This window comes from Bos mutus, chromosome 20, assembly GCF_027580195.1.
Source record: "Bos mutus isolate GX-2022 chromosome 20, NWIPB_WYAK_1.1, whole genome shotgun sequence".
In the NCBI taxonomy this organism is placed as follows: domain Eukaryota; kingdom Metazoa; phylum Chordata; class Mammalia; order Artiodactyla; family Bovidae; genus Bos; species Bos mutus.
In genome coordinates, this window is record NC_091636.1 from 18,365,765 (window position 1) to 18,379,013 (window position 13,249).

General features: G+C 38.6%; 1 protein-coding gene across 3 annotated transcripts in view; it reads right to left on the bottom strand.

The window, feature by feature from the left end:
* Positions 1-13,249, bottom strand: part of PDE4D (phosphodiesterase 4D) — an 810,773-nt gene that overhangs the window by 432,983 nt on the left and 364,541 nt on the right. Inside the window, exon 1 of one of the 3 annotated variants that reach the window (XM_005889049.3) lies at positions 8,435-8,577. The exons of the other annotated variants lie outside the window; for them this stretch is intronic. Coding sequence (XP_005889111.1) covers positions 8,435-8,562 — 128 coding nt within the window. The 5' untranslated portion in view covers positions 8,563-8,577. Of the gene's footprint in view, positions 1-8,434; positions 8,578-13,249 lie in introns of those variants that run through there. 3 annotated transcript variants of the gene reach the window in all.

The following is a 13,249-nucleotide window of genomic DNA, read 5'->3' on the forward strand; positions in this document are numbered from 1 at the left end:
TGTAGAAATGCACTAACATGAAGCTCACTGAGGCTGTGCAGAATCTCCTGTGCATCAGAACAGCCAACACTCTAAGTATTCTAAATAGCCTCATGTCGCTCCATTTAGCAAAGCAGAGGCCGTATGGCTAGGTGATGGGGGAATGCTAAACTGATCCAGAGGAACAAAGGTTAATATTTATGACGTTTTTATTAATCACTAGTAGTTGGCAATAGATTGGAAAACAGACTTTCTTTTCTAACTTCAGTTGGAAAATACTACCTGCTTATTTCAATATTTAAAAATTCTCAATAATAAATAAGACACAAAGGATATGTTTAAAATTGCATTTTCAATGAAAGAATTACATTAAACAGTCATTTAATGTTTCTCTAAAATGAAATTAAGAATTTATTTTGTTCTTTCCCTCTCATGACCAATCTCCCTTACTTTAGTTTTGCCATTCTCTGCCCTCCCTTTTTAGAGCTCAGACACCTTATCCTTTCAGTTTAACATTCATAGCAAAGCCTCACTTAGTTCTCCACAGAACATGTTACTCATCTTCAGGCCTCATCATCCCCAGGGAAACATTTTCCAAATGCTCAGACTATGTTAGGTACCTATTTATATACTTTTATTGGGCCCTTGTCTCCTTTTGAGCGGTTCTCACAATTGTAATCATATATTTACATATTTTGTAATTGTAATGAAATGGTTCCTGCCAGGATTTTATTCTGCTTGCTTCAATCAGGATAGGGCTCCAGTCTTTTCCATTCCAGTTTATGTTGCAAGTTATTGCCAAATTATTCTTCCTGAAACAGCTGTTTCCATCATGCCACTATAAAACGGCAGGAAAGACAGCATACATATAAATAATTGAAGTTTATATGATAATGCTGTAACAGATACATAAAAAAAGAGACAACAGCTAGCTAAAGGAGAAACTTAATTTTGTAAATAGGGAATTAGGAAAGGATTAATGAGAAAGATCTGCAGGAGGAGTTGGGGTTCATCACAAAGAGGAGGAAGAGGAGACCTACAGGCCAAGAACAGGTATAGTTAGTAGCTCTTTACATCTAAAATGCAGAGTATACGTGGATGATTGAAGGGATTTATCCCCAAGGATACAGGATATGGAGGAGGTAGACCATGGACATTTAGAAGTGAGATGTTTTATACGCAGTGAAAAGCTATTGGTGTAAGCAGGGAAGCATCACAAAATTTTAAAGAATGACAGTCAGGAAGAGGATGATAGAAAGATAAAAAGATCAATTATGAGCCTATGAGTCTTTCAGGCAAAAGAAAATGAGGGCCTAACAAGGATAGTGTGTTGGGAAGCGCAACAAAAGGAAGAAGAAAGAATGTACCTGACAACAGATAGTGATGGAGAGTGTGGGCTGAGGCAGAGAAAGCATTTAGGATGAATTTTTGGCAAGTGCCATGGATCACGGAGGATGGGGAGGGACCCTGGGTAATCTCAGTTATAAATATGTTGAGTTTGCAGCCATTAAAAAGAATACATTTGAATCAGTTCTAATGAGGTGGATGAAACTGGAGCCTATTATACAGAGTGAAGTAAGCCAGAAGGAAAAACATAAATACAGTATACTAACGCACATATATGGAATTTAGAAAGATGGTAACAATAACCCGGTGTACGAGACAGCAAAAGAGACACTGATGTATAGAACAGTCTTATGGACTCTGTGGGAGAGGGAGAGGGTGGGAAGATTTGGGAGAATGGCAATGAAACATGTAAAATATCATGTAGGAAACGAGTTGCCAGTCCAGGTTCGATGCATGATGCTGGATGCTTGGGGCTGGTGCACTGGGACGGCCCAGAGGGATGGTATGGGGAGGGAGGAGGGAGGAGGGTTCGGGATGGGGAACACATGTATACCTGTGGTGGATTCATTTTGATATTTGGCAAAACTAATACAATTATGTAAAGTTTAAAAATAAAATAAAATTGGAAGAAAAAAAAAATATGTTGAGTTTGATTTCTCTGGAGATCCCTTAGCTAGTAGACATTTGTATATACTGCTTTGGATTTGAGGAGAGCAGGAAGAGCTGAAAATACACATTCTAGTCCAAACATTATTGCCAATAATTTTTCCCAGATGAAAGTAGGGTTAGACTAAATCCTGATGATAATTAGAAGATTTATTTATTGAAAAGAAGTACCTTTTATCTGAGAAAGTACTACATTTTCCCCCCAATTTTCCCCTTATGAAATTTGTTCTCTCCTGCTAGGATGAGCTGGTTATGATGAAAATCTACTTTTGGCTCACACGTTCACAAAACATGTACCCATGTACATAGGCACGGGGACAGGTGACCAGAGTCTTCATTCTACCAGGTCACTGGGATGGTCACTCAATATTTGTTATCTTTTGTGCAATTTTACCCAGTATTTTTTAATTCACCTTGAAAAGCATATCAATGTTTAGTACCTAGCCTGAAGCTACAAGAATGTATTAGATCATTTATTCAGCTTTCTGTAATGAAATCTTCATGGTAGCTCTACTGAAATAATAATAGGCCCTGACAATCCAATAAAGCTGTCTGAATCACTGAACATTTTAGATCATTTAAAAAGTGTGGCAATGGTTATTTTTAACCAGGCTAAGAGAGCATCATCTAGTGGTTACCATGAGAAAGATGAAGGTATTTTCATGAATACATAAAAAATATCAATTATCTGGATATAGACAAAGACCTTCAAAGAGCTTCAAAGTATTCCCCAATCCAATTGGTTTATACAAGTTTCTCAATCTCAGCTTTATTGGGATTTAGGGGATTTTTAGTTGAATAATTCTTCTTTTTTTCAGTTGAAGTACAGTTGATTTACAATGTTGTGTTAGTTTCAGACGTTCAGCAAAGTGGTTCAGTTATTCATACATAATTTTTTTTCAGATTTTTTCCTTATAGGTTATTACAAAATATTGAGTATAGTTCCTTGCGCTATACAGTAGGTCCTTGTTGATTATTTTATATACAGTAGCATGTACAGTTCAGTTCAGTTCAGTCGCTCAGTCATGTTCGACTCTTTGCGACCCCATGAATCGTAGCACGCCAGGCCTCCCTGTCCATCACCAACTCCCAGAGTTCACTCAGACTCACGTCCATTGAGTCGGTGATGCCATCCAGCCATCTCATTCTCTGTCGTCCCCTTCTCCTCCTGCCCTCAATCCCTCCCAGCATCAGGGTCTTTTCCAATGAGTCAACCCTTTGCATGAGGTGGCCAAAGTATTGGAGTTTCAGCTTCAGCATCAGTCCTTCCAATGAACACCCAGGACTGATCTCCTTTAGGATGGACTGGTTGGATCTCCTTGCAGTCCAAGGGACTCTCAAGAGTCTTCTCCAGCACCACAGTTCAAAAGCATCAATTCTTCGGCGCTCAGCCTTCTTCACAGTCCAACTCTCACATCCATACACGACCACTGGAAAAACCATAGCCTTGACTAGACGGACCTTTGTTGGCAATGTAATATCTCTGCTTTTTAACGTACAAGTTGATCCCAAATTCCTGATTTATCCCTCCTCCCCAATCCCGTTTGGTAACCATAGATTTGTTTTCTATGCCTGTGAGTCTATTTACGTTTTTTAAGTAAGTTCATTTGTATCATTTTCTTAAGAATAATTCTTCACTGTGTATAAGGTAATGTTTTTCTACCTGGAGACTCAGCTTCAATCTTTGGGTCTAGAAGATTCCCTGGAGGAGAAAGCGGCAACCCACTCCTGTATTCTTGTCTGAGAAATCCCATGGACAGAGGAGCCTGGTGGGCTACAGTATGCAGGATTGAAAGAGTCAGACATGAATGAGCGAGTGAGCCCGCAAAACTTAAAATCAAAAATGTCCCTATACGTTGCCAAAAGTTCCAGTTGAAAACTACTGGCTACATTGATAATAAATTTAATAACCACTTTTTCAAAAAGGGTTATTGAAAAGCAAATGCTGATCTGGGCTCTGTTTGAATGATGATAGATTCCTAGTGAAATAGGTTATATTTGATGAAGATCGACTGTACACAATGTGCAACTGTTTTCCTTTGGTACAGAAAGTGAGACGTATTCACTTATACTTCAAATATATCACTCGTGCACGTTCAGACTCATTGATTGAACTTTTTTTTTTTTTTTTATAAACAAGAGGCCACTAATTACTGAGGAATCCTAGTCCAATTCCTGTCTCCTTCCACAGTCATTATCGCAAAGCATTTATATGAATACAATTTGCTATGTGCTAAACAGCGTCACCCCGAAATTCATGTGGAGATGCCTAACCCCCTGTACTTCAGGATGTGACTGTATCTGGAGACAGAGTCTTTAAAGAGGTGATGAGAGAGGCTGTTCAAATGGATACCTTATCCAATCTGCCTAGTGGTCTTTTCGTAAGAGGACATTTGGACCCACAGACTGACCAGGGTGCAGGCACAGAGCAAAGGGCGTGTGATGACTCGGTGAGAAGACAGCCATCTGCACCCCAAGCAGAGAGGGGCCAGGAGAAAGTCAACCCGGCACCACTCTGACTGTGGACTTGCAGCCTCCAAACTGAGAAAACAAATCTCTGCGGTTTAAGCCATTCAGCCTTTGTTATGGCAGCCCTAGCAAACTAATACTAACAGTTTATTTCTTATACTACTACTAATGAACTAAAAGTAATATTAATTTGAGTAAATGGAAGTTGGATGATTGATTAAAATCTAAGCATGCAACTGTAATCTTTTCTCAAGGATAAAAGAGGCTGATTAATGCAGACTCAGACTCCTAGTATTCATTCCTATATCCTTTTCTCTGAGCCCACAGACTACCGGGAAGAAGGCGCATACAGAATGGAGAGAATGAGAAGAAGGTGGGGAGCAGGAGGGGCCCCAGAGCAGCGCAGGGCAGAGGCCCGCCAGCCAGAGACAGGGGGCAGAGCTGCTGAGACGTGTGAGCACCCACAGGTGCTGGGTTGTGAGAAGTGTTGCCCAGGAGCACAGGTGTTTTCTGTACCTGAGGGTGCTGTTGAGTCCTGACACGCCTCTTTCACTGCTCCCAATATTTGTCGCTAATTTTAAAAAAAAAAAAAAAAAAAAAACGTTTTCTGAGTTTAATACTTCTGGAGGACAAACAGAACTAGGGCTTACATTTCACAATTTCTGTAACTGATTGTATCCACTTTTGTGCTTCTATCACCTTTCTGACAGGTTCAATATCACTTTCCTCTAGGAAACCTCCCTCTCTCCCCTTCCAGTGACTTCTCATTTTTACTATATGGAAGGTCTTGCCAAAGACTCCATATGATGGTATTCAGGGAAGGGATACATACACCTATGCCAAGATAGGTAACACACACTTTGTCATCATTTATTTCCTAAATAATTTATTGTCCGATCTGTGCCTGGCTCTATGCTGGGCACCACGGATGTGGCAGTGAGCAAGAAGCAATCCATACACTCAAAAACCCTGCAGCCTGACTTGGTGAGGATGGAGTGGAAAAGCCAGATTAAATCTGATTACTTATTCTCTATGTATTAGGGACATCAAAGTATTATAAAATTTAAAGAAAGCTATTTTTTTGCAAGAGTAAAAATAGAGTCCTTGAGTTTGTGGAGGCTATAAAATATTAGAGTAAATTTTTTAAAAAACATGAATATAGAAAATTATTAGAATCACAGGTGGTAAGACTGTCATTCTCTTCAACACTGAGATTAATTAAGATTTAGGAGTGTTAGCTTCTTTGTTAATCTCTTCACTGCTGCTCCTGAAATAAGAATTCAGAACTATCCAGTGACCATGTGGTCACACTTACAATGCTGCTCATTCTCAATTTGGAAATTATCTCCCTGTGTTCCAAGGCAACATGCTGTTCTTTCAACAAGTCATTGTTTTATAAGGATACACTTGAACTCAAACTGAGGTATATTTTGATACGATTAGATTTCCTACTTTATTCTCTCCATTTAATGAAAAGTCATATTTCTTTTTACCACCTCAGTATCACATTCATTGACTAAGTTAGAACACCAACATACAACTCCTCCTCTTTAGTTGTTTTCCGGGATTCCTCCCTTCTTCCTTCCCTCGCTTTTGGTAATTATCAAAACAGTATCCTTTCTGCCAAAGAGCACAAATGTAACTACATGAAAGGAAACTTATAAACATGTCTTAAACAAATCTTAGATGAGTCCCAGCAAGTATTCTGAAACCTAACCATTTAATTTGGGGTTGATTTTAGTGCATCTACAATAATAATCTACCACTGTTCCCGATGTACTGACTTCTCAGCAGATTAAAAAGACGTTCAGATAAAGGTTTTAAAATGTACAACTTGAAAATATGAGCTACACAATAGAAAGACACCACGACTCGGATCTTCCTTCACCCATTTATCCATCCCCTCCAACCATGGTTTTCATTACAAGTTTGTTGCCAGAGTTATACTGCTATGGGATAGAAGCTCTACATTTAATGACTTAATGACTACATATCTTAAGCAAAAGGCCATTTATTTGATTTACTTGCTGTATATAATAAGCAATGTACTGTACTGAAGAACAAGTTAGACCTGACATTTTTACAAATTTGAGGTCTACACTGCAAAATACTGGTTATTGTCAAACACCTTGCAAGGATATTTGCTTGCAAAATACATTGTAATACTCAGTGTAAAAAGTGACGGAAGATAAGTCTGAACTTGTCTGGGTACAATGCAACATGCCCAGTCCACACTACATACATATACTTATCAGCTTATATAAACACACAATTCTGCTGACTTACACAGGAGTTGATTACTTTTAGGTGGAAAAAAGGTAAGGTAATGTGAATAGGAACACAGCATTGACGTGTTTGAAGACCTTACCGATGTAAATTTAAAATAAAAAAGGAAGGAATTGAACCCTCTTTAACTGGTTTCAAGCCAATGCCATAACCACTATGTCTCTCTTAATAAACGTGGTATTAGTAAAAAATTATCTAACTTTGTCAAACTATAGGCAACAATTCTATCAGCCTGTATTGCATATCCATTTCAAGTAGGCTTTCAAGACTCAACATCCCCTATTAGGGAAGAAGGTTATATTTTCATGACTATACATTAATAATTTGGCGTCTGTGTGCCTTTGTGGTGTGGGTGTCACACCCCTAATTACAGAAGGGAGTTGGGCGACTGATTAAAACTGAGCTGTGTAGTGAGTCTCAGGACACATTTTCCTAATGTTCTCTGACACAGTTGCTAGTTACTGCCAGCATGTTTTAAATTCAAATGGTCCTACAGGTTGACAGGAAGAGCCTTGGTACTTGGGGAAGAGAAGTGAATATTTCCCCTCTCGAAATTTTTTTAAAAGTTCATTCCCATTCCTTCTAACCCCAAGGCATTTCTGAGAGTTTGGAAACTTTTAGAAAAAAATCACTTAAATATCCGAATGTTCCTCTATGTTTTCAAATAAGGTCATGTCTGGCAAAATGTATCCTTTACGTGTGAGTTTATGCATGCATCATAAGAAAAGGAAAAATAGAAGTGTAGGCTGATAATGATAGTCTTTTAGTAAGTTATGTTGCTTTTTGAATTTTGGATTCTGATTTCAAGATTTCATAAAATTACGGAGAATTGGCATTTTCACGGAGAATAGAGTCTCATTGTAAAATGCTCCCAAAGTTCATTCTGAAAAAACTGAATATAACGACTATATAAAACCCAAATTGAGGGATTAGTTTTAGACCCATTTGTCAAACATATCAACCCTATTTTTACACTGCAGTAAAAAGGCTAGAAGATAAGGGTTTTCTTACTGCACTCCCTCTTTTCTTGTAATGAAAACACTCAGTTCAACTTTGCAACTCTTAATTATACAACGTGAGCTGGCCTGGGTAATGAGTGAGAGAGAGAGAGTGTGTGTATGTGTGTGTGTGTTTGTGTGGTGTGGGTCTTTGTGGAGATTGTGAGTTAGCACAATTTTGGAACCTTGATCTAGAAATGACATCTTCAGAGGAAAAATAGCTAAGCCTATTCTGGCCTCCACAGTGACCACATGTAAATCAATGCTTTTTACAGAATTTGAACGTATTTATCACACTTAGGCATTAAGGAATGTTATCTGTAGATTGTGAGATACTGGGAACCTGGTAATAAGAGATTTTAATAAATATATCCATTATTCAGGAAAATCCTCTGTGAAATAATTCACCATAGATGATTCTGAAGGTAGTACAAGCACTAGTAATCTCTTAAATTCCTAAAATCTACAGACCCTGAAACCATATCAGCTTTTGCTAATAGCTAAGCTAAGAATATTTTCCAGCTCATTTTCCTCTTTGGTTAATTTTTTTCTAGCTATCCAGTATGCTGAATTTTAGAACTAACCTCTCACCCTGACCCTCCGAGCTCAGCAGACCTCCAAAGCAGTTACTAAAGGGCAACAAAACACGTTTTCACAAACAAACAGCTAGAAGAAAGGAAAGCAGTTACCGTCTCCTCTGTGGCTTAATGTCAATGGGCTTGTTGGTTGCATAAGGTGATCCATGAACATACGCAGGGCTTCGGAATCTAGCCATCTTCCCCAGGGTTAGGTACTCACAGCTGGTTGGCAAACTCATTTTATTCAAAAGGCAGGAAGTGAAAACAAGTCTTAGGAGTCAGCCCAGCATTCCTGGGAAATGCTGGAAAGAACGTGTCAGAGAGTGGATTTCAGACATATGCTGCACTCTGGTCGCTGGGTGCTGCTTTGCTTTAAAAGTAATCCCGTGTTTCTCAGAGGCTACACGCATCCGCTTGTTTTCTTTTCATGGATACAGGAAGCTTGTTGCTTATTTCTAACCAGAATCAGTGCTCTGGCCAATTATTGGCTGAGTAGATGAGGTAAAAATTCTGTAGTGCCACAGAAACCTATTTCTACTCAGAGGAGATCTCTGAGTAGGCAGCAAGGTTTAATCCATTATTGTCTGATGTCTAAAAGAACATCAACCTAATGTACAGTGGTTGGGAAATCAGAGTAACACAACACACCGAACATGCATCTGAGAGGGAGGAAATAATCAATTATTTGGTATGTTTTCAAAGGGGGGAAACTGTTTGCTAAACTTATTACAGATCCTTAGAAAATGAGATGGGCACATGGAAATGATTACACTGGTTTTCCAATTTGCTGGTCAAAAAATTGTGGGTTCTGCCTCATAAATTATGGTTCACAATAGAACTGAACTCAGCCTCAGGAACATAAAAAAATGGTCAGCGCTGGACTTTGAAAGTGATTTTTTTTTTCTTATTAGAAATATTCTCTCAGAAGGAACCTAGCTGATTGCTGGATGAAAAGCTATCGAAAAACTGATGGGAAATTCTTTACTATTTGAAAGTCATTTTTTCCCCATAACAATGAAAGACAAACTGGAGAAATTGGAAATCGTTCTAAAATTCTCCCTAGAGCTACAAATCTCAGAAAAAAGTTAGAGCTTTCACGAACCCGCAGTTTTCAATAGTCCTCACCTCATTTCCTAGTATTCTAGCAATACAACCACTGCGGTCCTCATGTGCAGTCTCAAGACAGGAGTTCAGAGTACTATGCAGGGTAATTTTTATGTTTGAAAAATATTTCTTATCCAGGATTTGAATAAACACAACCTATTTATTTAAGAGACCTGGGACCCAGGCAAACACAAAGTCTGCTGAGAGAAAGCTGTATTTTATTTTGTAGTGGCCAAATTCAGACAATGTTTGGGTTTAAACCACATTATTTAAATTCAGATTTTTTTTAAGTTCGAAAGGGAAGATAATTTTCCATTGGTGGCTCAGATGGTAAAGCATCTGCCTGCAATGTGGGAGACCTGGGTTCAATCCCTGCATCGGGAAGATCCCCTGGAGAAGGAAATGGCAACCCACTCCAGTACTCTTGCCTGGAAAATTCCACGGATGGAGGAGCCTGGTAGGCCACAGTCCATGGGGTCGCAGAGAGTCAGACACCACTAAGCAACTTCACTTCACTATTGCCTATCTAATGATTCTCCTTTTTGTACTTTTTTATTACAAAATAATACTTGGTCATTTTAACATGTGAAATGACACAGAGGTATATAAATAAAACCCTTATTTCTTTTTCCTATGAGTTAATATTACTAATTTTCTGTGTGCCAATTCTGTCACTTCATTTACAGACATATACATACACAAATCATACACATAATACACTGACCAATCCACAGGGCTTCCCCATCCTGTTTCTGTACAGTGGGATTATACTTTATATAACCTTCTACAAATATTTTTGTGCTTAAAAGAATTCATGGATTTTTTTTTCAGGCAATACATAGAAATCTAGTATGTTCTTTTTAAAAATTACATAAGGCTCCACAGAATGAATGCATTATTATTTATTCAACCAATTGTCTAGTGGTAGACATATAATTTTGGGCTTCTATAACCAGTAAACACATTTGTCAATATATTCTTAATGGTTGGAGCTTTTATTTCTGAAAGTGGGTTCCTAGATCCCAAATTCTGTGCAGTTTTCCCTTTAATAAATAGCCTATGGCAGCACACACTCCTAAAAGTCATGTCAGAAAAGGTCTGTTTCCCACAGCCTTGAAAACACTCTCTTCTGACATTCAAGTCTGTTCCTTTATAGCAGAAAAATAAGGGAGCCAGCACTCCAAACTGTCCAGTGATTGCATATGGTTCCTTGCAAAGATGAAACTGTCATTAGGGTTCCTATGAAGGAAAGGGCAGCCTACTTGAACTGAGATATACCAGGGAGAAGACTTGAACTTCACCAACATGAGAGAGCACACCAAAGTAGAGGAGAGGCAGCCAAGAATTTTTGCTTAATTTTTATAGTCAATGGGAGATAAAATACCAACAGAGTTCCTGCCATGTCTCCAGTCCAGTCCTTGGTATATCTTCCTTACTAATATTTCATAATTGGGAAAATATCATATAATTTTACAACATCGCGGTAGTACCTAATGATTACCAACTAACTGTAATGTACAACTTTGATGTATAACTGTGAGTAATTTATAGTTTTCAAATTTAAAGGGCCCTTTGGACCTGCTATCCCATCTTAGGGTCCTAAGAACACATGTACAATATTTTTATCTGTAAACTGATATAAGGGTCTTTGTCCAATACTAGAGAATAAGAACTGCATCATATAAGAATTTCCTAAAAGGGGTAGGAAAAAAAAAAACCTGAAGAGTATGACATAAACCTATATGGGAGAAAATATATATTCACTACTAGATAAAATTCCTTGATTTTCCTCACGGGGGCATTTTTGCTTGTACCTGGGCAATGATTTACCACAAGCTGACGGCATTTCCAGGGGATTACCTGTACTCAAGTTGAGATGAGAAGGGATTACATTTAAAATCTAACCTGCCAAGAATTTAGAATCCCTGAGAATGATGGCCAATTAGCAGTGGTGGCCTTGAGGCAAAGTTAAACCTTCCTATCTTACACAATTCCCTTTCTCTGAGGCTGGGCAGAAGCAGTGGGTGACTCTACCTTAGGGAAAATGCTAACACAAGGGAGAACTTAATGTTCAAGTTAACAGGTTCACAGCAAGATAGGGCTCAGATCTCACTAAGGAATGATGACTAGAAAGGCAGGAAAATCCAGCACAAATCTCACTCGTCAACCCCATGATTCTAAAACAAGGGCAGAAATCACATTAGGGTATCAAGAACACCGATTTTTTGGTATATTAGAGGTCCAATGCTGGTCATGTCCTTAACAACAATTAAAAGCAATGGCTAGTGAGTAACAGTTTGAGGCCACAGGACTTCCCTAATAAAAATTCCAATATTTATCAAAGAAGATTCTTTCAACCGAAAGCTCTACTCTGGCATCATGGGTTTGGCAAATTGGAAAGCTGAAGGAATTCTTTCAGGATACCAGGAAATCATCTGTTCATGACCTTATCAAAGCCCAATCAGCGGAACCATTTTTCCTTACTTGTGGTTTGGGAGGACTTCCTCCTACCCACTGTGTTCTCTGTCACACCTAGACCAGCAAGCAACACCGCTGGTGTTCATATCCACCTTCAGCTGTTGAAGCTTTTCTCACCTTCTGACCTACGCGTTTCCCAGCAAATGGATCCAATCCAGTGGCATCAAACCGTCATGACGTGCTAATAAATTCTCACATCTCCTTCCAGAGTCCGTACCTTTCTGCCATTACATTCACCTGCTCACAAGAAAATTCCATTTGGAAATCTCACAACTGCTTCATTCCAGCATTTAATTCACATCAATTCTCTTTCCCTATCTCCCCAAACATTTTTCTTCCTGTGTTCTCTAGCCCTCTTGCCATACAGCCACCCACCTGACAGTCATTTCTAACCAGGCCACAAATCCTAAAGACATGAATAAATTGAATAATATATTACATTAAATAGCATATTATTACACTATAATAATGTTCTATTTCTATAACAATATTAGATTAGCAATGATAGTAATAATAGCAGATGATTTCTATGCACTAGACACTATAATTAGCTCTTTTAATCTTCATAAAATAATTGAGTTCAGCACTGTCATTATGTCCCTTTTATAGATGAGAAAAGCAAGGCACAGAGAGATTGAGGTACATCCCCAGGTCAGAGTCTTAAGAGTGAAATCAGAGTTAGGAACCAGTTCATCTGGCTCCAAAAAACAGACTATCTTATTCCTCCCGGCAGATTTTATTTACCTGAAATTAATTAATTAATTTTTTTTTCATATTTTGCCTAGAGTTAATATCTCCAGTCTTTTTCTTCTTAGTTCCATTCTTCACTTGAATATCATGTGGACCATTTTTAAATGGGAATCTGAACATGTGACTATTTTGCTTATTATCATTCAATGACTCTCCATTTCTTTAGTGATAAAGCTCTACATTTAAGATCCAAAGCTCAGCACAGAGATCCCCTCTGACCTTGCTCTGATGTCCACTCCTCTATCTGTCATGGATAACTCTGGTAGTATCCTGGGAAGTCCAGCTCTTTCCCACCACTGGACCTTCAAGACGAAAAGTCCTCTGATCAGCGTTCTTTTCTCTCCCTTCTGCAGCTGGCTGACTCCTTTTAAGTGTCATCTCTTCCAAAACACGTTCTCCATTCCTCAGTTTTATTGAGATGCCTCTCATATGTTTTTTTCCCACCCACGTATGATTCTAACTCACTGTTTCACAGCTCTTCATGCATTTATAACTCTCCCAGTGGCACTAGCGTTTCTGGAGGGCAGGCATTCTGCCTTATTTCACTTGCAACTCTAGCACCTAAACCACACTTGCTTGTTAAATAAAGCAGCT